Source organism: Phyllopteryx taeniolatus, chromosome 5 (genome assembly GCF_024500385.1).
Source record: "Phyllopteryx taeniolatus isolate TA_2022b chromosome 5, UOR_Ptae_1.2, whole genome shotgun sequence".
Lineage (NCBI taxonomy): Eukaryota > Metazoa > Chordata > Actinopteri > Syngnathiformes > Syngnathidae > Phyllopteryx > Phyllopteryx taeniolatus.
In genome coordinates this window covers 18,044,916-18,071,556 of record NC_084506.1, presented here as the reverse complement: position 1 = coordinate 18,071,556, position 26,641 = coordinate 18,044,916, and the positions used below count along the sequence as shown (strand labels likewise).

General features: G+C 41.0%; 2 protein-coding genes across 2 annotated transcripts; both read right to left on the bottom strand.

Moving 5' to 3' along the window:
• Positions 1 to 235: 235 nt before the first annotated feature.
• pdia3 (protein disulfide isomerase family A, member 3) lies at positions 236 to 7,447 on the bottom strand. Its single transcript, XM_061773536.1, has 13 exons — positions 7,166 to 7,447; positions 5,781 to 5,859; positions 5,583 to 5,700; positions 4,571 to 4,678; positions 3,668 to 3,797; positions 3,483 to 3,599; positions 3,223 to 3,348; positions 2,737 to 2,919; positions 2,501 to 2,609; positions 1,958 to 2,086; positions 1,776 to 1,855; positions 1,119 to 1,176; positions 236 to 841 (listed from the first exon to the last, which is right to left on the bottom strand). Exons 1-13 carry the CDS (start codon positions 7,300 to 7,302, stop codon positions 710 to 712), a joined length of 1,506 nt encoding a protein of 501 aa, XP_061629520.1. The 5' UTR covers positions 7,303 to 7,447; the 3' UTR covers positions 236 to 709.
• A 5,035-nt stretch (positions 7,448 to 12,482) lies between these two features.
• LOC133477932 (creatine kinase U-type, mitochondrial-like) lies at positions 12,483 to 25,635 on the bottom strand. The gene is made up of 9 exons (XM_061773300.1): positions 25,343 to 25,635; positions 20,853 to 21,051; positions 19,491 to 19,586; positions 18,754 to 18,975; positions 18,286 to 18,371; positions 16,640 to 16,763; positions 15,379 to 15,513; positions 15,176 to 15,301; positions 12,483 to 14,393 (listed from the first exon to the last, which is right to left on the bottom strand). Exons 1-9 carry the CDS (start codon positions 25,486 to 25,488, stop codon positions 14,280 to 14,282), a joined length of 1,248 nt encoding a protein of 415 aa, XP_061629284.1. The 5' UTR covers positions 25,489 to 25,635; the 3' UTR covers positions 12,483 to 14,279.
• Positions 25,636 to 26,641: the final 1,006 nt, after the last annotated feature.

Below are 26,641 nucleotides of genomic sequence, written 5' to 3'. Positions count from 1 at the left end.
ACATTGAAGATGCTGATAAAAACGTTTTTTTCCTTGTTTAACTCATTAGCCTTTTAGATAGCATTGCCTGTTGTACACGTGAGAATGATTGTTTTACCAAGTAAACAAAATATGCATTTGAATAAATAATTTGGTTAAAATTAACCAGGTTAAAATTATTTAAAATATTAGGTACCGCTTACAAGACTGACCTGTGTGCAGCAAATGACAAATAACAGTACATTATGACAGTTGGTGCTTTAAACAAAACAGTTTGTTTTATCGTCCTTTTTATTTCACAATCCTTCCAAATGTACAAAAACAGACAACAAAAAAGAAGGAATTCACCATTAACATTACCCCCCCCCCCCCCCTCAAGTGACAAGTAAAACAGAAACTGAGTGGCAGAGGTGATGCAGAATGCTGTGCGGCCCAAGTGCATCACGAGCCGGAGAGAGATGTGGCGTAGACAAGATGCTTTTTTTTCTTTAAAAAAACCCAACAAAATTTCATAAATTTCGGAAAAAGGTTCCCCTCTTCACTAAAGAGAAACAGCTCTCTTCCTTCCACAGTATTGGCAGAGGACCCAATCAACTTGGCTTCAGCGCATTGTTATAGTTCACTAAGACAGTGGAATATAATGTACTTCTCTCCTGTTGATTCCCCTAACAACAACAACAACAAAAAAAATCCCAAGTCGCAGCGAGGATGTCACGTTCTCACTTTTTTTTTATAGCTCAATCTTGTCGTCGTCGTCGCTGCTCTTCTTCTTCTTCTTCTTCTTGGGCTCCTCGTCAATCACCAAGGGGTTGGACGCCTCCCTCTTCAGGTACGAAACAAAGTCGCTCACCTCACGGCCTCCCTGAGCACCACAAGATGACAACATTAGCACCACGCGTCACCCTATTTTCAGTGAATCGCTCCATCAAAAATGATGTGAAATTCCTTATTTATTAGTGGTTAATTTTGGTGTGACTCTGAACTATGAAAATGTGAGAAATGGCCATCTGAATGTGTATGTAATGCTTGTGCTTGGAATAGTAGTGTATAGTGTTTGCGGCAGAAGACAAATTTACCCAGGGGGACGAAGTTCATACTAAGGTGACATGCGGAGCTTTGGTGTGGTCGGCAATACTTACCTCGTACTTCTTTGGCTTCATCTTACTGCCGGCTGGTGAAAAGTAGATTGTTGGGAACCTGAGGAAAGAAAGGTTTCATTTATCAACATTATCATTATTGGGATTACAATAAGGGGATCTTTGGTTTGACTGTCCCGACACACGTTTCGAGGTGATGAATGGCGTGTAAATAACTCTCAAGCGTGCGTCAGTCTACCAATAAGAATGCACGCTCAGTTACTGCCACTACTTCCTGTTTTGAATTTGTTTTATTTTCGTAGCAGACATGTACTTTGATACTCTGGGCATTGAATCGATCTCAACTGGAATGTTCTGATTTCGCCTCTCGTCCAAGCAGGCTTCCCACTTAAAAATCCGCAAAGTGTAAAGAAATGAGACCTGGATGAACGAGAATAATCACAGGCAAGTGTTTTTTTAGAAATATTTACTGTAATTATGACTACTGCATCGGCATAGGTTAGTAATGGACTAAGGTGTTCGACCCTAAAATTCAGATTAATGTTCCAGTTCCAACTAATTGATTTGTTTCTTTGCAATTGCAATGGAGTTCTCAATTATAGTAAATTATAAACCCAGCCACTGAGCTTGTGAAGCGGGCGTGAGACGGCGCCTTGACTCACTTTCGTTTGTACTCATGAAATTTTGCCCTTGACTCACCCGCTGACTTGATAAGGCGACGGCACGTCGTTGGCCGTGGCATCCATCTTGGCGATGACCACGTTGGGATCGTTGGCGAGCTAACATGGAGAGCACAGCAGGGAAATTTGGACTCATTTCTGATATCTAATTGAAACAATTTTGAGTTTATTATCAATGTGGCTCATTCCTGCGTGTCACACCTTCTCTCCGAGCTCCGTGTATTTGGGCTCCAGGCTCTTGCAGTGGCCGCACCACGGTGCGTAGAACTCGATAAGCACGTCTTTGCCGTCGTCATTGACGATGGCGTCAAAGTTCTCAGCCACCAACACCTAAAAAAATGCATACAAGTAGCAACTTGTGAGCACCTTGTGCCAAAACAAACCACTTTTGTAGCTCTTTTTATATTGTTTGTAGAAAATAGGTCGTTAAAGGTACTTTGGAGTGGCAGAAAGTTGAGACTACAGCTGACTTGAACCGAAATGATAAAAGTTCTGTCTCCCTTGGAAGGAATTTACCTCAAGTAACATCTTTTCACACATTCAAAACAAAATGACGGTAGAAAAGAAGGCTAGACTCATCACTCAAGCCATTTAGCAGTTTTCTCAAACTCTTGATCAAGTGACATGGATACGTTTGTTTACGAGTGTGCAATCGGAGTTTCTGCCACCCGGAGGCAAGTGTGACGTCATGGTTAAAAAGGCCATGAGGGGATCTCATAACAGTGCATGTTCTTAAAAGGTCACCTTGACAGGTCCGTCGTTGTTCTCTGGGATGGGCTCGGACTTGAGGTAACGCTTCAGTTTGCCATCGAAGTAGTCCTGCAGGAAACTCTCAAGGGCTTTTCCGTCGCGACTGTTTTGGAGAGCAAAAAGACATAAGCAGGAAATGGGCACAACTAAATAAAACCCCAGAGACCCCAATATTTTTATGCAGGCAATTTTGAGAGAAAAAAAAAAAACACCTTTCCTCTCCAACTTACGTAAACTCCTCAGTCATGACGTATTTGTCTCCCTTGACGGTGCGCAAGGCCACTAGCGGGAGCTCTCCATGGGCTCCGTCCAGGCCAAACTCTGACAGGTCGTGGCTGAACGAAAGCTTGTTGGCAACGGCGAAGCCGAGCTCCTTGCCCTGGGAAATGAAGCTCTTAGCCACCTTCATCACCCTGTAGACACACACAAGGCAAGTTTATATCTGAAATGATTTTCTGGTTCTGTAAAGCCATCTTGGAACTGATGCTCGAGTGGAGATGAACAAACAACAGTGGAAACCGAGCTATGTTTGTTGGGAACAAATTAAACAAATGAGTTACACTATTAATTATTCATGTGTATGTGTTTGGAGACCGTGGAATGCCAATTCCAGGATTCAACTGTAGGAAAAAAATGCATTTTTGGCAGTGTCGTCTGGTATTAACGGATTTATACTTGGCAGTTTTTGGAAACCAGGAGAAACAGAATTACTACACCTATTCCTCCAGTAGTTGGAGCCTTTGGGATTTTTGTCATAATCCACATCATAGTAGGCCACCAGCAGGTCTTTCCCCTTCAGCTGGTCTTTGTTGTCGTCCGTCATGTGGGGGCAGATTCCAAAGCTGAGTTGGGGAAATGAGATGAGAGCTCATCAGTTTGCTGTCATTGATAACATAAGGAAGCATCGTTAATATTTATGCTTCGTGCAAAGGTGCTGTGGTCACTTCTGACAGAGTTCAAAAGGACAAAAACATACACGTTGTCCTTGATGAATGCCTTGATTTTGTTTTTGGTGAATTTCTCCTCGCCGAATTTGACCGAGCCATCTTCAAACTTGTTGCCAAGTCTGGGCGGGCGGAAGAGGATGACGCCCCTGGACGTTAAAAAAATAAAATAAAATAAGTTCACTGCTGTTTGGACTGAGGGAGGCGGCGCACTCACTCGGCGTCCAAGCCTTGGCTCTGGAAAAGCGCCTCGACGCTGGTGTGGGCGAAGCGGTAGTTTTCCCTCAAGTCGCTGGCGGCCTTCTGGAACTCTCCGTACGCAGGGCTTTGGTTGTCGGCAAAGAAGCCTGGCAGGAAAAGACAAGAACGGGGAATCCAGACTGAGGTAGCTTTCACTTTCATTTTTAAGGGCAGCTAGAGTTGGAAAAACGAGAACAGCTTGAGCGTGGTTAGAAGATCAACATTTGACTACAATAGATTCAGTTAGTGACTTTTTTTAATCCACTACAACACATTTATTAAGTACAGTTCAGTTGTTTAACATTTTAGTATATATTGCATTTAATCCTTCAGAACTTTTTTTTTCAAAATATAAATAATTTTAAGAGCAGTTTGTTTTTTTAAATATGATAACTTTTATTTTTTATTTATTATATATTTTTTATTTATTTTTTTTGGTGCTGTGACATCGATGCACCCAAAAAACTTGACTATATTAAAAACGACCTCAACAGGCTCTGTACAATCTTGGAATCGAAATGCCCAAGATATGAAGAAATACAGGTCTGGTTTAACGACAGCGTCTTCAGATTGTACACATGATTAACATGGTTGTTGATAGAGGAACTTCACTTTACCCTCTAATCTACCACTGTAGATGGAAATTTTATCTCCTCCTATTTTCACTTTCCTTAGGCTATACCACAAACCCGAATTCTTCTAATGTGGGGTTCAGTTAGTTTTTGACCTGCTCAACATGTAAAGTGACATCAGATAACTTTTGTTGTGAACTGGCAGTGCAGTGTATGAATATGTATACATTGACCCTAGTGTCCAGTAGATGTCATCACGGTGCAAACAAACAGTTCGAGGAGGTTTTAAGGGCAGTGCGTAGACTCACCGACGACACTGCCATCTTTATCTGCGATGAACTCCTCGAACGCCGCCTCAGTGGTGATCGCTACAGAGGCGGGGCCCGCCTGCTTCTTTAGGAAACTCACAATTCCGTCTGAGACAGCAAAACAAAGCATGTTTTTATAATGCAAAAACTTCATCTTAACACTCATAGCATGCACCTTTAAAAGGTCCCCTTCCATCAGAATCTTTTTTTTTTTATACTATTTTATGTATAACATGGGTCAAAATGAGTGCCACATGGTTTAAGGTTGACATCTGTGCGATTTGTCGATTAAATGCAATAATCCTTTTAACACCAAAACCACAAATTGTCGACTGTGTGACAGTTTTGGCAATTATTATTCAAGTACTTGCCCACTCCGTGTTTGGTACCCATCCACTCAACTAAGCTGAACGGCAACATGACGTTTACGGGTTTTAAGTGTCTCAGCCATTCAAATACAGGCTAAGTATACATATGTTGTGTTTTACATATCCCCATTTTTGTAATGAAACTGTGGATGAAATAACAGCTTGCATTGATTTTCACCAGCAAAGTCGCATGAATGGGAGCAGAAGACAAGCTCAAAATACCCCCTCCGCCCCTTTTTTCTTCACCCATAGCCCCTCTTAGCTCACGGGCCAACAACCCTAAAGTTTGCTGAATTGGGCTTTACAATGATTTTTACATGCTGAACATGCATTTGCGCCACATTAATGTGCTTCTCCCACTTAGGTCCTCTTCAGCGGGTCGAAGAGAGAGTTGCGAGGGGCCACGGTGATGCCCAACCTGTTGTTGTTGACGTACTTACATTTTTTTTGGGCTGTTTATTGTCTCATTGAAGAGGTTCGTAATCGACTACAGCTCATCGTCCTTTCATTGCCTGAGAAGACGCTACAGTACCGTGCTAAAAAATATCAATGGTCCTCGACTAGTCTTTCATCACATTGCAGTTGATTTTAAAAAAAATATGAAGTTGCAAAACTGCTATGCTTCGGTCAAAGTACCACTTTACCTGCAGATCTGGGGCCATCGTAGGGCCCAGAAACTTCTCCACCCCTGAAGATCTTCAGGGTGGGGTAGCCGTTGACTCCGTATTTACTGCAAGTCTTGCTGTGTGCTGTGCAGTCAACCTGGGGGAGAAAAGTGAAGGGTGTTTAATGGCTGTGGCAAAAGAGTGCAATAAAAAACAGACAATTGTCCTGTTAAGCACCTTAGCCAGGGGGACAATCCCTTTCAGGCGCGTGGCCGCCGCCTCGTACTCAGGAGCGAGGCGTTTGCAGTGACCACACCTTAAAAAAGGACAGCAGAGATGTTTGAGACAAATAAAATGTGTTCAGCTCTACGCTTGGCAAATAAGACTGAGGGGAGCGTTTGCTCGGCTGGGAATGTTTATACATTTCTAACAGGACATTACAATGCACCTTACGGACCTAAACTCACATGCAAGAATCCAAGGAGATTTTAAGGTGCTGGGTGAGGTGGGGTCATGCCTTGCTCAAGAGCAATTTGTGAAATTCAAACCATGAAACCAATTTGTCGAATTCAAACCATGAACCTCTAGTTCCCAAGTCTAATTCCTTACAGATGAGGCCCCCTTTTCATTGTTTTCCCTCTAACATAGCAACCTTTAAAATCAAATTTTTAGAATACTCTTCTACAATAAAACTTGTGTAATTGACCTTGTATGGGAGTATGTCTGTCATTCGAGTAAGAATTTGAATTTCTATCAAACAACACATTTACCATCAAATTTGTGACAGTTTATACCGTCAACACATTCTGTAACTTAAAATTATACCGTCAAAAGATTATGTACCTTGGAATTAAGAGAACCAATCAGTAGTTATCTTTATGTATTATTGAACAATATATTTTTCTGTTACGGTAGGACACGCAGTCATAAAATTTGCATAGCGCTGTTCTTAATACTAAAAGACTGTTGTAAATTAATTAAAATACAAAAGGAATCATTTAAAAGCTATTTCTGCTGTCGTGTGACGTTTCTGAAAACAAAAAACAGTTTCACTTTAAAAAACCGTTTTAAGTTTCGTTATACGGAAAAATATGTCACAGTCAGCTTCAACCAATCAAAGGCAGCCACCCAAACTTCGTCGGCCAATCCGGGCGTTACAACAGCGAGTGGGCCCGCCCCTAACTTCCTAGTGCAGGTTAAACGGCGTTTTAAAAATGCGAAAACGGCGCCGAACCTAACTTGACGTTTCGCGTTTATTGTTAAAATGCAAACGCTTTCATTTGAACTTTCTATGTATACGAATAATCCTGCAATAAAGGAGTGGTGACGGGGGGTTAATGTTTCATTGCTGTTACACTTTCGCCTCTAGCTAGTAGCTAGCTTGCATTTATCACGAGCTACAGTTTTGTTTTACATAAACACACAAATTTCCACATAAAATAATCATGTGAAAAGGTATTATTTCAATTTATGCGTTTAAACACACGTAAGGAAGCTCGCAGAGACGTTCCATATGATATTAGCTAGTTAACACGGACAACAAGCTGGCGTCGTTAGATTTACGAGCAGCTCAAGAGGTCACGCGGGGATAACAATCAAACTGAAACATTCAAATGACTCACCACGGCGCATAAAATTCCACCAGGATGAGCTCCTGGTCCTGAATGCCGCTGTCAAAGTCGTCGTCGGTGTATTCGAGCACGTCGCTGGCTCGGGAGAGGCCGGCGAGCGCGGCGGCCAGGAAGATCAGCCTCAGCATCGCACTCGGTGCCAGGCAAACAACACCGCGAAAAGGGGAAAGAAGTCTAGCTTTTAGTGGTGGTGGCGGTGACGGTTCGCTCCGGGATGCGGATCGAAAGAAAAAGAGAGAGAAGGCGGGGAAGGATGTTGGACTAGGCCCCGGCACCGCTCCTTACCACACTGTGGCAGCTCGCTATTGGTCGAGCGGGCGTGTCGCTCAGCGAGTCCCGGCCAATCGGTGCGCAGCACACCGGGGCTTTGTCGAAAGGCGGCCAATCGGAGCACGACTAAATCAAAACTCCTCACTCGCATGCGGAAGTCGTTTGTGACGAACGTTCACGGGTTCACTGCTCCTCTTTTGAAGTCCTCTCACTCTAAAGCAGTCGTCTATTGTACCTACGTTTGGACTTTTTCACCCTTTCGACATATAAATAAGTGGCTTTATGATTATATTAGTTCACTGCTCCACTTGAACTCTAAACCAGGGCCATTCCGGAATTTGCGGACATTTCTGTCCCGTCCATGAAACGTTAAATAATCCATGCACAAAAGATAGAAATGTGCTCTAGTGGTGTCAATTATAGTTGTCCTGAGACAACAAAGAACTGTAGCTCATATAACATCTTAAATAAGTTTTATCAGCTTTTTATTTTTTTTTCGGTATGGTTTTGTTCACATCTTTGTAATTGTTAACACATTTTGTTTTTATCACAGACCTATTTTACATAGTGGTAATTATCTTCTGAAGTTTTGTCTGTCAACCTGCACACAATGCTGCTACTAAAACCTTTTTAGCCATCTAGAGGAAGAGAAAGAAAGTGAGCTACAGGGCTCAGCAGAAATGACTATCATTATTATTAATTGCTTTGACATATGTAGACAAAGTCTTGGTGCCTATTTTTCCCATTGGGAAAAAAAAAGCTTTCAGCCATAATAAAGTGTGTTACTCAAACTAATGCAGCTAAGTTGCTAATTTTATTAGCATTGGTTTGCAACCCTGTTACTGTAATTAGAGTAAAACTAACAATTGGTATTCAAATCAAATTTTACTTTAATTGTAAAGTATTTATTCAGCAATATTTTTTATATATGTTTTTCAGGTGCCTAAGTATATCTGTAACACGGTTGCAGCAAAAACCAAATACTTTGGATATAAAAAGTCTGCACGCCTCTGTTTAAATGAAAGGTATTTGTGATATGAAAATGAGACCAAAATAAATAATTCCAAGTTTTTCCATGATTTCAAAAATATATATTTTCAAGAGGGGAAGTAAAAATAAACAACTGAGAAAATGTCATTGCACAAGTTTGCACACCCTCTTATAACTGGGATGTGCCTGTGTTCAGAATTAACCAATCACATTCAAACTCCTGTTAAATGGTGATCAGCACACACCTGGCACCATGGTGCCTATGATTAACCCCAAATATAGTTAAGACTGTCCTAGTAGATTTTTCCTGACATATTTGCAGTAATATCTGACAGCACAATCATGGTCCGCAGAGACACAAACTTTGGTGGTACACTGGAGAATCATACCACAAACACATGACTTGTCTCATATTACACACTAGAGAATCATGTCTCGTATTGTGTCATGTAACAATCCCAGTGGTGCTGACCTCGGTGGTGTGCCGATAAGTGTTTTTGCATTGTTTCAAGTTCTCAAAATAGGTATTACCCTAATGGGTAATTGACAGTAAAAAAAACATTTTTATTTTTGTACATGTCAGTCGGTATTTTTTTTACTTTTACTTAAGTAAAATGATCAGAGCGGACTTTCCATTCGGCAAACAAACTATTGCCTGAGACGCCGAGATTCCCAGGGGGCCCCGATAGTTTTCCTTAATGTAGGGTTATGGTTAGTTGAAGCACTTAAAACACATTAAAAATGCTTAAGCCATCATGATCATTTCGAACACTTGCCCCTCCCTTGTCTCATAATGAACTATTCTATCTTCTAACTGCGCATGTGAAGACTTGGATTCAGGAAGAGGGCAGGAAAACAAACATGTTGGCATGTTGTGAGGAAAAGGAAGTGGAGTTATACAAGTGGAACGTGTCGAGTCCAAGGACTCGAGTTAAAACAAAACAAAAAAAGTCATTTTTGTGGAGGATAATGAGAATGATTTCCATCTCATCTTACCTTCAGCTGCCCCCTGCTCTAGTGTGTTCCACTAAAACGCGTGTGTGTTCACTGTGATGGGTAAAATGCAGAAAACAAATTTCGTGTGCATGCATGCATGTTCATGACAATAAAGGTGATTCTTCTTCTTCTTCTTCTTATTATTATTATTGTCCTTCCCGCTGAAACAGTTAAGGACCACAGATATTTGGACAAGGAGAAGGAGAGTTTTCATTTTAATATTTAATATTTATACACCACCGCAATGGATTTGAATTAAAACAAAATTGCTCTCAGCTTTAATTTACAGTACAAACATGGCAAAACCATTGAGGAGGTTGTGCTCTATAAATAAAGTTGAGGATCTTTATCATACAGTTTTTACACTGAAAAAAACCCCAATAGCTTTATTAAGTGACGATTACAATAATGCACAAATGACCATTAGGTACAATCTAATGTGCTCAAGTCAAATTGCTGACCTTTGCCATTTACGCATTCCTATAGTTTAGTGTCTACACCCAAACTCACTTTGACACAAAGGTCTTATATTGTTTTCAATGTAATATTGTTGCGCACTTCATGCGACTTTTTTTCTCATCATAAAGCTGTGTTTCCATGACAAAAGCAACCATCCATCCATTTTCAACACCGCTTATCCTGGTTAGGGTCGCGGGACGCTGGAGCCTATCCCAGCTGACTTCGGGCAAAAGGCGGACTACATCCCGAACTGGTCGCCAGTCAAGTCGGAGGGCACATATAGACACGGACAACCATTCGCACTCACATTCACACCGTCACTGAGTGGGAACTGAACCCACGCTGCCTGCACCAAAGTCAGGCGAGTGCGCCACTACACCATCAGTGACCCATGACAAAAGCAAGTGGAGGATTTCCTGTTGTGACCAAACAGCAAGTTCACCAACTAGCCAGCAGAGGGCGCTCTACGAATGCGCTGCAAGGATCACTGCACGTTTCTTCTTTTTCATTTTTTTTCCTTTTGAGGGGGGAAAATTGCAGGCCAGTTTCAGAAGAGCTGTCCTCCCTTCCTTCAGTTTACTGTAAACATTTTGCTCCAGCATAAAGAGCAAATGAGGTTCATACATCCTGTTGAATTACTAGTATTTTTTATTGCTGACTGGAAAATAAACATATGCAGTGTGAATTCTTTCTTTTGTAACCCTTACGTATTGTACCAGTACGGTTCATTTTCCATGCACACTTATCATCTAGGCTAAGAATATCCTCATAATAATTGTCTTTACCAAATAATGAACTGCAGAGCTTTTCAAAATGTATTAAATGGATGACTAATCATTATTCAATGTTTCGGGGAAAAAGGAACGCGTTCACTCGTTTTCATTTTCATTTGCTGCTTTGTAGGTACATCACTTGACTTTATTCCCTTATGTTTAGCATGCATGATCATTAATTTCCCATTTGACTCTTTTCACTTTTGAGATTCTGCATGAGCCTTCATAGACCAACAAGTGCATGTTTCCGCATGAAACCGCGCAAATGTGATGGGAACACAGGCAGTACTGTTTCAAGCACCCTCTTCAACTCAGTTAACAAAAGTACCATAAAAAATATCAACATTTATGAGTTGTGACATGACATGACATTTACAGTTTCCAAATTCCCCACCATTTTCCTTGATTTAACACACCCTGTTAAATCTAAAATCGATTTTTGTAGACATGGGTCAAATTTGAGCCATAATGGCCTCATGTGTAGCACCTGTACGGTGCATTTTAAAACAATAGAATTTTTATGTATTTTGGGTCACTTTAGAAAATAGTGTTCGAATTTCAGGGTTCAAACAAGCCCTTTAGGATATTTTTATTGCTGTCGCATTTCAAAACACGTCAAGTTTGACTCCCAACAGTATCTAAATCCACAAACTGTGACCTTGGGCATGTTCCCTGGTTAGAGATGATTTTCTTCTTTGTCACCATACAGTCTCTCCTTTCTGTCCTGCCCCCATCGGAGCGCCACAGAAGTAGTCGCCATGGCAACTCGCACTTCCCTCCTCTGTCATATGTAGAACGAGGAGGAGGGGAAAGATGCTGTTGTCATGCTCACTGTTAAGATCCTCCAACGCTTCACGTCTCCTCGGGGGGGAAAAAAACAAAAAACAAAAACACTGCACGCTTTGTTGTCCACGTCCAGACAATAACACGTTGTCCGTCTCTTACGTGGAAACAATAGTTCATTGGGAAAACAAGAGCACTCGGTGGAGAACAGACCTACGCCAAGGCCCAACAATAACGCCAGAGACATGTAGTATTTTTCCTACGATCTTAGTGGCTACTGCATGTAGACAGGATGAGAGGATGTGAGTAGCTATAGAGCTTGTTGGAGAGGCCTGTTGGTGGGTCATTGCCCCAAATGGCCCCTGATGCAAGCAGACTGTAACATCCAAAAGTTTCGGCGATGTATTTCTTACGTAATTATCCTAACCAACAAACAATTACATACTAGTATACCCCTCATTTGAAACCCCAAGTCTATTTTGAAACTAAAGTTTGAAACCCTAAAACCTGATGTGAAACCCTAGGCCTTATTGGAACCTCCAAGTCTGGTTGGAAACGCTTATTTCTAGCCCCAACCCTGACTTGAAACCCTAATCTGAAACCTTAACCCTGGCCTGAAACCTTAATCTGAAATCCTAACCCTAGTTTGAAATCGGAATATGAAACCTTAAACCGTGTTTGAAATTCTAACTCTGGTTTAAAACCCTAATTTGAGACACTATAGTTGTGCTACTGCATAGTAAAAATGCAAATACATTCTAGGATGAGCAGCAAAATTTAAAAACTTCTTGCTTGGCCCAAGGTTTTGCGACAAAGGTACCTTTTGTGTGATCCCGCAAATTAACTAACTAACCAACTGTGATAAAAACATGACCCGCCCCCGTTTTGTGTCGGTGCTGTTGACAAAAATGACAACAAAAAATCCTGCATTTTACAAAACATGGAAAAAGGGCCTACTGATTGCAGTTTATTTGACCTTTTCCAAGAGGTTAGTTCAATCCTTTCCTTACCAAAGAGACAAAAAGTAGGAGAGACCATTTCTGTTAAATAGATGATTTGTTTAATAAAAGACACAAGTGTGACATTCAGAGATGAGCTGCTATGATATTGCTTCAATGGCTTACAGCACAGACACCAGCCTTTACATTTTGTAAGAGTCACATTCAGATCCACTCCAAGTGATGAGTAGCATGAGCACCATGTGATGACTTTTGATTAACATGGGGGAGGACGTGGCATGCTGCGGGTTTGGGGGGGCTTAGAGGCAAAGCAGGTTGGATTCAGCGGGAGAAGCTTGTGGACCTTTTTGTTTCCAATCATTACATTTCAATGAATCCCACCGAAGCCCACCACAGATTTTGTGTGGCTCTGGAGTGTCAGGAGTAGGGTTGCAAAATGACGGGAACTTTCAAAGTTGGAAACTTTCCATGGGAATTAACGGGAATAAAATAGAAATTTACAAAATTGAAGGTTGGCTCTTCAGACATTCACTGCGGCGGACATTTACATTAATTAACTGGAATCAGACGACGTATATATTCAAGTACGTTTTTCAATAGGCAGGTGTGGGAGAGCGTCTTTGCCAGCTTGTCTGTGAAATTCAAGTTTGTAAACCACTGTAATGACTAACATATTCCTGTAGATGGCGCCGTGGCATCGCTTTGGATTTGAGATCAGCACAGCTTTTGAGTAGAACACAAAGAATAGGGGCTTAATCTCAGTGTTTCACGTCGATTAGGAGGTAGAGAAATGCCACCACGTTGGAAGTCGGACAAGTTTAGGTACGTCACATTCGTGTAAGTATATGTTTGCTACAAACAGAGTATGTCTCGTGGTAAGTAGGAAAACGTGTGTGTTGCGATCATGATTCATGGAGTGAATGACGAACGCCATGTAAAAAAGCTACTGATGGTCAACTTGTGCCATGCGGTCAGTCAGCATCAAAATTACTGTTCTACTTGACGTGTTTTTCCCCCCTAAAAACTTGCTTTCTCCATTGTTTGGTCAGAAACTGGTGTTTTGGGTGAAACTAATCAATGTTCTCCTGCTGGTTACGAAAGAACAGAAACAGGTGGAAACAAACATTTTGAAAGAAGAGTCGACTCTTTCTTTTGGTAGGGTCTGTGCTTATATTGTCACAATATTCTTTGAAAACGCCCGGCAGTGAATGAGCTAATGGGGAACTAAAATATAGGAAAATATATTTTAGCATAATCCTGACTAAAACAAGTTGAATATGAAGAGGCCCATTTGCTGAAAAGATTTCGCAAAAACGCAGAGGCTAGGCTGAAGAGGCTTGAAGGAAGGTGCTTCTTGATTTGCATTTTGAATGGGACTTTTTGGCGTATTTGGATATGGGGGTGTATTTTTAATCATTTTTGAATGGGTTGGGTTCAGGGGGATAATTTATACTTAACTCGTTTTTTTGTTCTCCAATGAAATTATTGATTGGTCAATAAAGTATATTGTTGTATATTGTATTACACTTTTTTAATGTATTATTTTTCATGGATGTCTTCTTATGACAACAAATGTTTATATTTCTGCTTACTATTCCCAAAATTCCCCATCTTAACTTCCCATGGAAATTATGCAGACGCTTTCCAGAAAATGTCCACCCCTTTGCAACCCTTGTCAGGAGTATTAAATATGTTGCTTATATAATAAGAGAGGTGGGTGGTATATTAGCTATTGAAGAGCACTAAATGCAACACTGACATAGATATTTCTGATATATCTATGGGTACTGGCTGGGGTGTTTGTGCATGTGTGTGCCCAGGAGGTGAGGTGAGAATGGAGAGGGGCGCAAGTGTGATTGGTGGGGGTCAGGTGGTCTACTTGGACTGCTTGATGGGCGCGGGCACCTTGATGTCCTGGCCTTTCTCCAGTCTCTTCTCGCACTCCACCAGGTAGTTGACGCCGTCCACCACCGTCTGCACCAGCTGGACCTGTGAGCGGGAACATGGAGGATCTGTGAGGCTCGGGACCAGTCAAAATTGTTGATGGAGGAGCACTGGAATTGGCCAAATTCAGCCGAAAAGACGTTCTGTCATTTCAGGCTTGGGCTCTTGAGTTTTTTGTGAGTGGGCATATGAATAGCATCGGTGTCGCGGTGTGATAACCCTTGAAGTAACAGATATTTCAACACAAATGCTGGCGCAACACGTGGAACGCTAATATGACAATACTCACAGGCATATATTCTATATCCTCTGCAAAGAACAACTAATATTACGGCGACTTACAGAGGAGGACCCTATGACTGCCTCCATATTGTACTGCCCCCAGGTGGCCTAGGCGCACATACCAGAACGAGCAGCACAATGTCCATTGAATTGAAGCACAAAATGTGGCAAAACTGTTACATTCATTTACATTCAATTTAATTATTTCATTAGATTGTTTTTATAAAGTACAATATTATAAAGTGATTTTATTTTCTTATTAAAACACACATTACATTGGTTTGTGTTTTTTTTGGGAACAAATTGCAGTTGGAACAAATTCACATGACATTTGCATTCAATTCAATGGGGAAAGAGGATTTCGATGTATCTGAAGGCACCACTGTCATATTATTTTTGTGGAGCCTATTGTCTCTATTTGTGTTTCTGGTATTTTGTATGCAATAGAGAGCATGATTGAAATTTAACTCTCTACTTTCAAATACAAGATGGGTCCACCACTGTCAGAATGGTTACCATATATCAAAAGTTATTTAGGGTTCTACCTCGGACTGTCCCAGGCGGTCCAGGTTGGAGATGTCAAAGGTTCCGCCCACGGCAGCGGTGTCCACGCCGCCCGTCCCTCTCTTTTGCAGACGCAGATTGTCCAGGATCTTACTGAAGCGAGGGTCCTGGAGGGGTGACCGACCAAACGAGCAAAAAAATGAGAAAAATGGCCTGCAGGTGTTCTGTCCCACAGCAGAGTTACCTTGCTCAGCAGGGGCAGTTTGACGTGGACCCCCGCCCGCAGGCCAGTGCCCAGGTTGGACGGGCAGGTGAGGATGTAACCCAGCCTCTCGTTCCACATGAACTCCCAGCCTCGCTCCTGGATCAGATGCTCCACCTGTAGGCGGAAACGTTTGCGTGAGTGCAGCTCATGTAATTGTGGGAAAGTACAACAGACAGTCCATTAATTTGAAACCCTAACCCAGACTTGAAATCCTAATTTGAAACCTAACCCCGTTTTGAAACCCGACTTTGAAAGCCTAACCTTTGTGTTAAACGCCAAGTCGGGCTTGAAAGCTTAATTTGAAACCCTAACAAAGGCTTGAAACCCTAACACTGACTTGAATCCCAAATTTGAAATCCTAACACCCAAACCCAGGCTTAAAAGACAAATTCTAAACCCTTACCCTTGTTTGAAACCCAAACCAAGGCTTGAAACCCTGATTTGAAACCCGAACAAAGCTTTGAAATCATAATTTGATAAGCTAACACTGTTTTAAAACCTAATTTCAAACCATACCCCTTGCTTGAAACAGTTATCCAGGCTTGAAAGCTTGATTTGAAAACCCTACTTTGAAACCCCAACCCTTGTTTGAAATGTTACCCTGGCTTGGCAGGCTAATTTAAAACCCTAACAAAGGATTGAAACCCAAACCAAGGCTTTAAAACCTAATTTGAAACCCTAACACTAGCTTGAAACCTTAATCCGAAACCCTAAACCTCGTTTAAAATTCCTAATTTGAAACATTAACACAAGCTTGAACCCCAAATTTGAAACGCTAACCCTTGTGTGAAACCCAGACCAGGCTTTCAACCCTAATTGTTTGAACCCCTAAACCGGTCTTGAAGCCCTAATTTGAAACCCTATCCGACTTGAAAGCCAAATTTGAAACCCTAATTCTTGTGTGAAACCCAAACCCAGGCTTGAAATCGTAATTGAAAACTATAATCCTTGTTTGAAAACTCTAATAAAGACTTGAAATCTTTATTTGAAACCCTAAGACTGGCTTGAAAAGCACATTTGAAATCCTAACCCCAAATTGGAAACCATCGATCTGTTTGAAATCCTAACTCAGGTTTGAAACCCTAACCATTTGCTCATCTGCTCAATCTCGCCTCTTCTATTTCTGTCCTCAGGCACGCACGCACGCGCGCGCGCACGCAAACACACACACACACACACACACACACACACACACACACACACACACACACACTGAAGGAAAACACAGACTGCATCTGACCTCCTTGAGGCCTCTGCAGAACCTCTCAAACACTCGCTTCATGTTGCCTCCCTTCTCCATGGAGATGACCCTGGTGTGATCCTCCTCATTGACCCAAATCAGGAAGGTCTTGTCATTGTTGTGCCTGCACAGGAGAAATGAAATGTAGCGGAGACTTGACTGTCACACCCAACTCTGGCTGAGCCGTCACGTCTCAGGGAAGAGGTGATGATGACTTGTTTGTTAAATGTGCTAATTTGTATGTTTATTTTGTCCTTCTGCTTGGATATTGCGAGTCAACAATAAGCGATACGCATGACATTTCCCACTGGTCCCAAAGCCCTCACGTGACCTGCTGGTTGTTTAATAGTGATAGAATGGAACGGAAAGAGAAAGCTTCCGCGGCAGCTGAAAGGACTGACGGTGAAATATTAAGGGAAAGAAAAGAGGTTGGCGATTGATTCAATGCGATGCATTGGGCTGGAAAAGGAGCTTTGTACTCTTACAGCACAGCTCAGGAAGTAGGAAACTGCTGCTGTAACTTTGTCAGGAGAGAAAATCCTGAAATCAACTCACTAATAGATGTCCTGGATGTAACCATAGAGTTGGTACACAACCGAAGGAGATTTCATGCAGTGACTTCTTAACAATTCTGCCTTTACAAAGACTATCATGCATATTCTAAGGCGCATTTTTGGAGCCAAGGTACAGATTTTACATTACAAAACACTCATGGCACGGAACCAAATAAAAAAGGTTGATACACAGGTTAATTATATGCTGTACCTTCTCCCTGGTGGAAGAACATTTCATTGTTATGATCGTCACTATATGTTGCTGACATAGATAGATGAACAAAGATACATTATTTGTAGTTAATCAATGATCATTACATAAACAGATATACCCCCATTCCCCATTAAAAAGACAACAATTATTATTAGAATATTTGTTTTGAATGTCCAAAAAAAACCCTATGAATCTTGAAAGTACATTAAAGCACAAAGGTGGATATGAAATAAAACAATCAAGATGTGATGAAAGTGCGGCTCTTCAATTTCAATATGGCATTTACCATTTATGAATGCCAGTCATCATAGTAGTTCTACTTCTAGGCCTTTGAAAGTATACACGCTCAAGTCAGGATCCTGTGAAATGTCTCATCCCTCCTGTATTTAATTTATCACAGTGATTCTACAAGTGTGTAGATAGTAAAAGTAAATGTTCAAAATGTACTGTAAAAACACTTCAGTTGTATTTAGCTTTGAAGTACAATATACTGTATAAGCATTTCATCTTTTAGAGCCATTTGTTTTCAAAAATTTATTTTGGTAATTTTTTTATTTAAATGTCATGTGCAATACATTTTAATAGCATTCTAGTAAAATAAAATCTATTCTTAAGTGCAAAGTAAATGTTGAAGCTGTGCATAATGTTACAGTGGCTACAATAAAGTAAAATATTCTTTTTAGGATTAAAACCTAATTTTTGATGAGCACTTGGGCCTACTACGCTATTGCATTCTACTGTTGGTCATGACGGTGGCACTCGGAGAGGTACGAATTCTTTTAGGTGGTACATGCGAGTGTAAGAAATTTGCGAAAACCACAGGTTTTTGTAGATCTGTGCTGCTGAATACCGACTGACCAAAAAGTCTGAGCGCTCACCAAATTCCGCGGGCGTCGGGCCAGTCGCGGGCCATCCCCGCACACGTCAGGAGGGGGGACACCGGCTTGTCAAACAGGAAGTGGTCCTGACGTAAATAAACACAAGGGGTTACATGTGGCAATGCCCAAAAGGTCCAAACTTTGACTACATAAAGGACAGTGAAAACCACAAGAGTATAAAAATTGAGTTGTGACAGTGCCATGCATTAATTCAGGCTTGACATGTATAAGAAGGAAAAGACTAAATATACAGAATATTTAATTCTTCTTGAATATCACGACTCCACAATGTTATTGCTTTGGATTTTGTTTTTGTGCAACACACAGAAAGCCGAGCATAAACTCTGCACTCATGTGATTAGCACTTGGCAGAGGTGATACGATCGATTCATTTCCATGCAGCCTCCACACTTTCAAAGATTTCCACACTGCCAAGAAGGCCATTATCTGATTTTGGTTCTTCCTCACGTCGATGAGTTGCTGCTGCTCATGATCCGTCATCTGGGTCAGGCTGTAGTACCTCCCGGCCAGATCGCCCTTGAGACCGGCGAGGGCGTCCACCACCACGCGCTCCACCTCCCTGCGCTCCGCCCGGGTGCAGGCGGGGGGCAGGCTCAGCCCGCGGATGCTGCGGCCCGTCCTCACCCGGGACGACAGCACGTAGCGCTCGTCGAAATGGCCCGACTGGAGCTGAAACCCGGGCGGGAACATGACGTTGAAAATCTTCAGATAAACTGAATAAACCCTAAATATAAAACACTTTAATATCATTTTAAACTCATCTTCCAACATTACCGTTAATAACAAGTGAATTTTATAGATTATTTCATTTTGAAAATAAAAATGTACGTGCGGCGAAGAGTCCCTGTAACTTCCACTAACAACCCAGGCTAATCTGAGCTTCTCCCCGAATTGCAAAGCTTGTCCCTCAGGTCGAGATGTATCCCTTCAACATACTTCCTTGACACCGTTTCTGAAAATGTGTCGACTCAGGGCTCAGTATATAGTCGTTCATTTGAGCCTTCCCAATGGGTTAATTTCAGCATGACATGAAATGGGGTATAAAGTGTCCTATAATTCTTGATTCCTGGGGTATTTTGATGACAGCTTGTCACTGACATGTTATTGAGACGCCTGTCTCCTTGAAGGGATCAAATCCAAATAATAATGCCATGTAACATAATCTTTGAGGGTGGGCGGCACACCTTGCTGGCGTCCAGATCGGTGGGGTGCTTCATGGTTTGGGGATCGTAGCCGTTGTGCCTCTCTTTTATGACGGGGTCCAGCAGGTCCGCAAACACCTGGAAACAACACACAATCAGGATTATCGGTAAAATGGCAGAATTTCATCCCTGTTTTTCATCAAGCAATACAGTGTCCTTTGCTGGCTTGAACATTGGAATGTCCAAAGTTGTTCGAATTTCAAAATTTTTTCTCTGACTCTTCTTTCACAGCCACTTTACAGGTGCAGCTCAATAAATTAGAATACTGTAGGAGAGTTCCTTGTATTTAAGCACTGCAATTCCAAAAGTGAAACTCGTAAATTCTCCAGATTAATTCAACAGAAGAAAATCCTTTTCAGAAGGCCAATTGCAACCTCATTTCCATATCAAAATGTTTTTGACTGTTTCTTATGTAACATTCAAATTTTTGGGAGGTGGTAATATGTGGGTTTTCGTTAGCTGTAAGCTAAAATCATCTAAATAATACCATATAAAATCATAAAATACTTTTCTCCCAGCTTAGTTTATTTGGGGTTAATCAGAGGCACTTTAAATCGTGTCAGGTGTGTGCTGACCCCCATTTAACATGAGTTTGAATGCGATTGCTTAATTCTGCACACAGCCACATCCCCATTTTTATATTTATGCATTTGTACAACTACATTATCTCAGTCACTTATTTTTACCTCCCCTCTCAATTTTTTTCCAACTGAGTCACACAGGTTATAGGTTAAATAATAGTGGAATAATAAAAACAATATATTTATCTTTGTCTAATTTTTGTACATCACAAACGCTTGACGTTTGGTAATCGTCACCTCCTTTGTTGATAGTCATATTATTGACTGTGTTGATTGTCCATCCATCCATCAATTTCCTTTTACCGGTTATCCTCACGCGGGTCGCGGGCGTGCTGGAGCCTATCCCAGCTATCTTCGGGCGAGAGGCGGGGTACACCCTGAACTGGTCGCCAGCCAATCGCAAGGCACATAGAAACAAACAACCATTCACACTCATATTCACACCTACGGGCAATTTAGAGTCTTCAATCAACCTACCACGCATGTTTTTGGGATGTGGGAGGAAACCGTAGTGCCCGGAGAAAACCCACCCAGGCACGGGGAGAACATACAAACTCCACACAGGAAAAACCGTTGCCACTATTATTATTATTTTATTTTTTTTAAGCCTTAGCACAATGCTCCACTTGGACTGCAACGTTGATTCAGTGCATCTACCTGAAAAATCTAGTTAAAGTACAGTAACAAAGTATTTGTACTTGTTTACTTTTCCACCAGGGGTTATGTCATTGTCAACAAATAGGTAGCGGTAACAAGAGCAGACCTCGTAGGACTCCTCGTCTCCGGCCACCATGCCGACCGTCTTGATGAAGGGGTGCCCGGGGTTGTCCACGCCTGTCTGGATGGCCTGGTCCAGCGTGTAGCCGCTGGGCGTGGCCTTATCGCACAGCTTGGCGTAGATGCCGGGCGTCAGGTGGCTGGCCATGCAGTTGTTGTGTTTGCGCAGGTCAGGGTACTCCGCACTGCGCAAACAAAACACAGCGGACACACAACAGTGGGCGACTTCAAATAGAAGCCTCCCTGCCTCCTGTAAAAAACTCATAGGACTTTATCATCTACTTTAAAATGACTCAAATAGAGGCCTCTGAACACCAGAATAATCACTAGGTGTTAACATCCAGTTGAATATATAAATGCCTTACCTCAAATAAACAGCTTCAGGAAAAATAGGACTACCATCTTCTTTCAAGATCTTCTTTTCAATGACAGTATTTCCATGCCTCAATTAATCACTTACTGCAACATCCCCTTGAACAAACAAATGCCTCACCCCAGATAAATGGGTCCTATTTTATTTTATACACATTTCTTAACTGGTGGATGATCCACATTAATAAATAAACACATCACTACTAATAATTATCACGATCATCATCATGATCATGATAATTATTAGTAGCAGTAGTATTGTGCTGTCAAGTTCTTATAGTGGTGATCTGTTTAATTGTCTTTGAGCTGTTATTGTAAAAATTACAAGAATTGCATCACCCAGGAAGAAATAGATCGAAGAGGATGTGTCGAACGGAGAAAAGTAAAAGAAAAGTGAAGATGCTGTGTGAGTTGCTGCTGTATGCAAAACCTAAGAACCAAAAAAGGATAGTCTTATTGAACTAACTGCAGGGATACCATTTAAGGGATTTAGGAAAATGTTTGTACACATGCTAATGCTAATATGCTTATCCTTGCTTTGAGCACTGACGCACAGACATGTTGGAACGGGAAGAGGTAATCCCCAAACTGTTTGACTGTCCAAAATCTCTTGGTATGCTGATGCATTCAGAGTTCGTTTCACTGGAGCTTGGGGGATAATATTTTGGACATTTCCAACTTTGTTGGAACAGTTTGGAGATGGCCCTTTTCTGTTCCAACAAGACTGTGCATCAGTGCACAAATCAAGGTTCATAAAGACACGGATGAGAGTATTTGATTTGGATGAACTTGACTGGCCTCCAAAATCCTTACTTCAACCCTTTATAACACTTTTGGATGAATTAGAGCGGAGACTGAGAGCCAGACCTTCTTGTCCAATATCAGTGTGTAACCTCACAAATGCGCTTCTGAAACATTTTCATAAATTACCATAAACATACCAATAAACCTTGTGAAAAGCCTTTCCAGAAGAGTTTGAGATGTTATAATTGCAGAGGGTTGACCATTGCCATATTAAACCCTATGTATTAAGGATGAGATGTCACTTAAATTCATATCTGAGTCAAGGCAGGTGAGCGAATACTTTTGGCAATATCGTATATATATTACACTGTGTATACTGCATACTAGCTGGTTCTTGCTTACACTTTTTTTGTGAAAGCTCGAGCATTTTCAATTGGCTGTTATATCTGCAACGTTTGTGATGCCGTTTACCGGCAATTATTTTTTAAAAATCACAGCAAAACCAGTGGCTGACAGTCGGCTGCTCATGAAAACTAGTTACAGAACTGCGCAACAGTTCAGTCAGTTTCGGCCAGGTTGCTCAGTGTGCTGCGGGCCTTAGAGCTTTCAGTTTAGTTTGTGAAAAATTGGGAGCAAAAGTGTTGTGTTTACATTTTTGTTCAGTAAAGGATATGTTCTGTGCTATGAACGACTATATCAAAATGATGTTATTTAATGTTACCTTTGTAGTTCGATCTTGGAATTATTATTCCTTTACAATATTTTCATATTACTAGATGACTAGCAACCCTTTATTGCTCAGTGACTGTTATTTGTCAATGTCTCAAAAGTGTTCTCTGTCAATTGACTGTCTGTTGTCGTATTAGTTGTCTCCAACTACCGGAGACAAATTCCTTGTGTGTTTTTGGACATACTTGGCAAATAAAGATGATTCTGATTCTGATTCATAAAAATAGGATACTTTACATTTCCATATTTCTTCAAATAGAGGCATCAATTAATCACCAGGTGCAACATTCACTTGAACAAATAAATGCCTGACCACTAGTAAATGGCTCCTTTGTTTCTTTTAGGACATTATCATCTACTATCAATTACCACAGTTTCAAGAATAAACTTTTGCCTTAATCAATCACAGCGGGGTAAATTCCACATTACCAAACGCCTCACCTCCAGTAAATGGCTTTTTTCCTTCATGAAAAATGGACATAATCTACATTAATTTGTATTTCCTGAAACAGAGGTCTCTGGGTCTCAATTAATCACCGGATTCAACATCTACCAGAACAAATAAACGCCTCGTCCCAAATAAACAGCTCCTACTATATTATTATCCATATTTCCTAAAATTGAGCCTTTGTGCCTCAATTAATAACGTTTACTTTTTTTCCCCTTCAAGAAATTGAGGACATTATCATGTACTTTCAACTACTGTATTTCATCAAGAAGAGGCCTCAAGTCTCAATTAATAACCTTGGGCAAGACCCATGTAAAAAAAAATGCCTCACCCCAAATAAACGTATTATCATATTAGTTCATACACATTTCCGCAAATTGAGGCCTTTGTGGCTCAACTAATAACCAGGTACAAGATCCACTTGAAAAAATAAACACCTCACCCCAGTAAACGGCCCCCTTTTGCTCCTTCACAAAAAATACATCACAAACATCTATTTTCAATTAAATTACTAGATTCCCTCAAACAGAGGCCTCCGTGCCTCAATCAACAGGTGTGTTGTCAACTTGAATAAATTAATGCCTCCTTGTTTTTTACAGGTGATTTTGATTAATAGAGTGGTGGTGTTTTAAATGTTGATTCATTCATTGGGAAATAGATGCAGGAACACAATTTGCGATACTGCTGTCATCAGACAATACAATACTACTTTGATGTACGTATATACTGTAAATATTAAAGCAGCTTTGAACGAGCGGCTTACGGCTTTCTGCCAATGGGAGCTGACGCAGCCGTTCATTTAATATCCCGCTTATCCTGTACAGCACGTGTCAAACTCAAGGCCCGGGGCCCAGATCCCGCCCACTACATAATTTCGTGTGGCCCACTAAAGCAAATCAAGTGTGTTTATTTCATGTTTATTGCTTAATGTATTCATTATTTTCATTTTCTCAAAATACGTGCAGAAAAATTATAACTTGTATTTCAAGATTAATTGAGTTCACCACTGTCACCCTTGCAAAGGTCTAATCTATGCAAGATTACACTCACAGAAAGGTAACTCTATCTGTTCAAAGGCTAATTTGAGGTAGATTGTATGCCCTTATTGAGGTTCCGGTCTATTGTGTCCGATATTTGTCTAAGGGGATTGATTTTCTAAACTGTTTGGTCTCCAGGTAGCAGGCGTCCTTTGCTCACGTTGTGACGTATGATTGATCCAAAACACACAGCAAGCAGAGCGAACTTTACCTTTGTGCAAAATGAGCACATAATATGTGTGCTACTTTTAGAGGAGGGTTTATATCTGGCTGAGAGATATTGTTTGCCTAATCTCTTCCTACGAGTCACTTGGTAATGCATGCAGATGTGCCTCGGGACACGTACGCACACACATACGCACATTTGTCAATACAGTGTCAGCAGAAGGCCATACAACTGTGAAAAGGGAAAGAGAACAACTACAACTGTTTATTTCATTTATAGCTAAGTAGGGAGACCTGTGCCATTGTCTACATAGTATGAACACAAACTGCCAGTGATAGATAGATAGATAGATAGATAGATAGATAGATAGATAGATAGATAGATAGATACTTGTCAAGAACTAAGTACAGTTTAGTTGTACGCTATTTAATTTTATGTAACTAAGTAAAAAAACATTTGCATTACATTTTTGAGAACGGTTTGTTTTTAAAAATTTATTTAGGTACAATTCTTATTTAACTTTGATGTGTGAAACATTTTAATTTAATCATAATACTCAATATAAATGTCTTCTAATCTCAGTACCGTTGAATCTCAGTATGCTAATCTTAGCCCGTGGCTGCTAGAATTAGCATTCCCTAGAAAAATTAGTCATTTTAAGTTATTTAAACAACATTTTTTAAAATTCCAAGATACATTCTCTTTTTATATTTAGTCTCTTAAGTATTTAAATGTATCTTTTTAAACAGAAACGCTAAGTACCGTTAACCTAGGTCACACCCGGCCTAATTAGCACCCTTTTCACGGTTACTCATACATGAACAGACTTCTAATTAGCAGATAAACAATAGCGGGGGCCAAAAAACAACAAAAAACCTACTAGAATGTTTGCAAAAGGAATTATTTCTGCGTGTTTTTCTTCGCGGGGGGTGGGGGGGGGGGGGGGGGGGGGGGGGGGGGAAGCCCGTAAATGGCGTCACCTGGCGGGGTACAGCTTGCGCCCCGGGGCTCCGGCGCTGACGTGCTGCCGGTGCAGCAGAAATCCGGCCGTCAGGGAGCCGCCGACCACCGAGATGATCCCGATGTTGCGTTTGGACGACAGGATCCTGGAGAAGCTGCTGGCCATTTTTGGAAATTATTTTCTGTAAGAGTTGTAAACGGGGAGGAGGAGGAAGGAGAGGAAGGCAGGTGGATTTGAGCGATGGTGCTGATGGAGAGAGAGCCTGTGAAGGAACGAAAAACGGGGAGAGGGGATAGCAGAGTGATGACGTCAAGTTAACAGTTGTAGCATGAGTGACATCGGATATGTGCTTTCAAAATAGAATTGCTCACGACACCGCCTTTTCTTATGCTAGGTGCGTTACATCCATCCATCCATTTTCTGAGCTGCTTCTCCTCACTAGGGTCGCGGGCGTCCTGGAGCCTATCCCAGCTATCATCGGGCAGGAGCCGGGGTACACCCTGAACTGGTTGGCAGCCGATCGCAGGGCACAAACAACAAACAACCATTCGCACGCACATTCACACCTACGGGCAATTTAGAGTTGTCAAAGACGCTCTAACCAGTTGGCGACAGTGCCGTAGGTGCGTTACACACCGTTACAAAATGATTTTCTGTGTCAACAACCAGCAATAGGTCAATGGATTAGTATTGCTTGTACGAAGACTCACGCTTTAAAATGTTGAATATGTTTTATTGTGAATGGTTCAATACAGGAAGCTATTTTCTTATCATGGCTAACTTGACAACTGAAGTACGTGGTGTGAATCGTGAAGCGCATCATTTGCAAATGCTGCAGAAAAGGCACTGACGCTTCAAATTCAATAAATATATATTATATGCTGAATATTCAGCCGATTTACAGTCCTGTAATGGTATTTAAAAAAAAAAAAAAAAAAAAAAAAAAAAAAAGGTTAGGAAAGAAGCACTGTTTCAACATTCTTATCGCAATGCATTATATGATCATTTGGTTTATGGACAAATGGGTCCAATGTCACAATTTCAATTGTTGTTACAATGGGAGGAGGCTAGCTATATAAACTACAACAACAACTATTTCCAATGTGTTTTCATTTATAACAAACCAATCATTTGTAGTTAATTACTCATTATTCATCAAATTGCTTAGTTGATATTTTATTTGCCTAATAGCAGTTACCCGAGTCATATTTGAACATTTTCGGAAAACAATAAAAAAAAAAAAAATCAACAAATAAGAGTTTAGTTCTCCTGACCTAATGACGGAGGAGCTACACAAAGAAAAAGAAACAACAATATT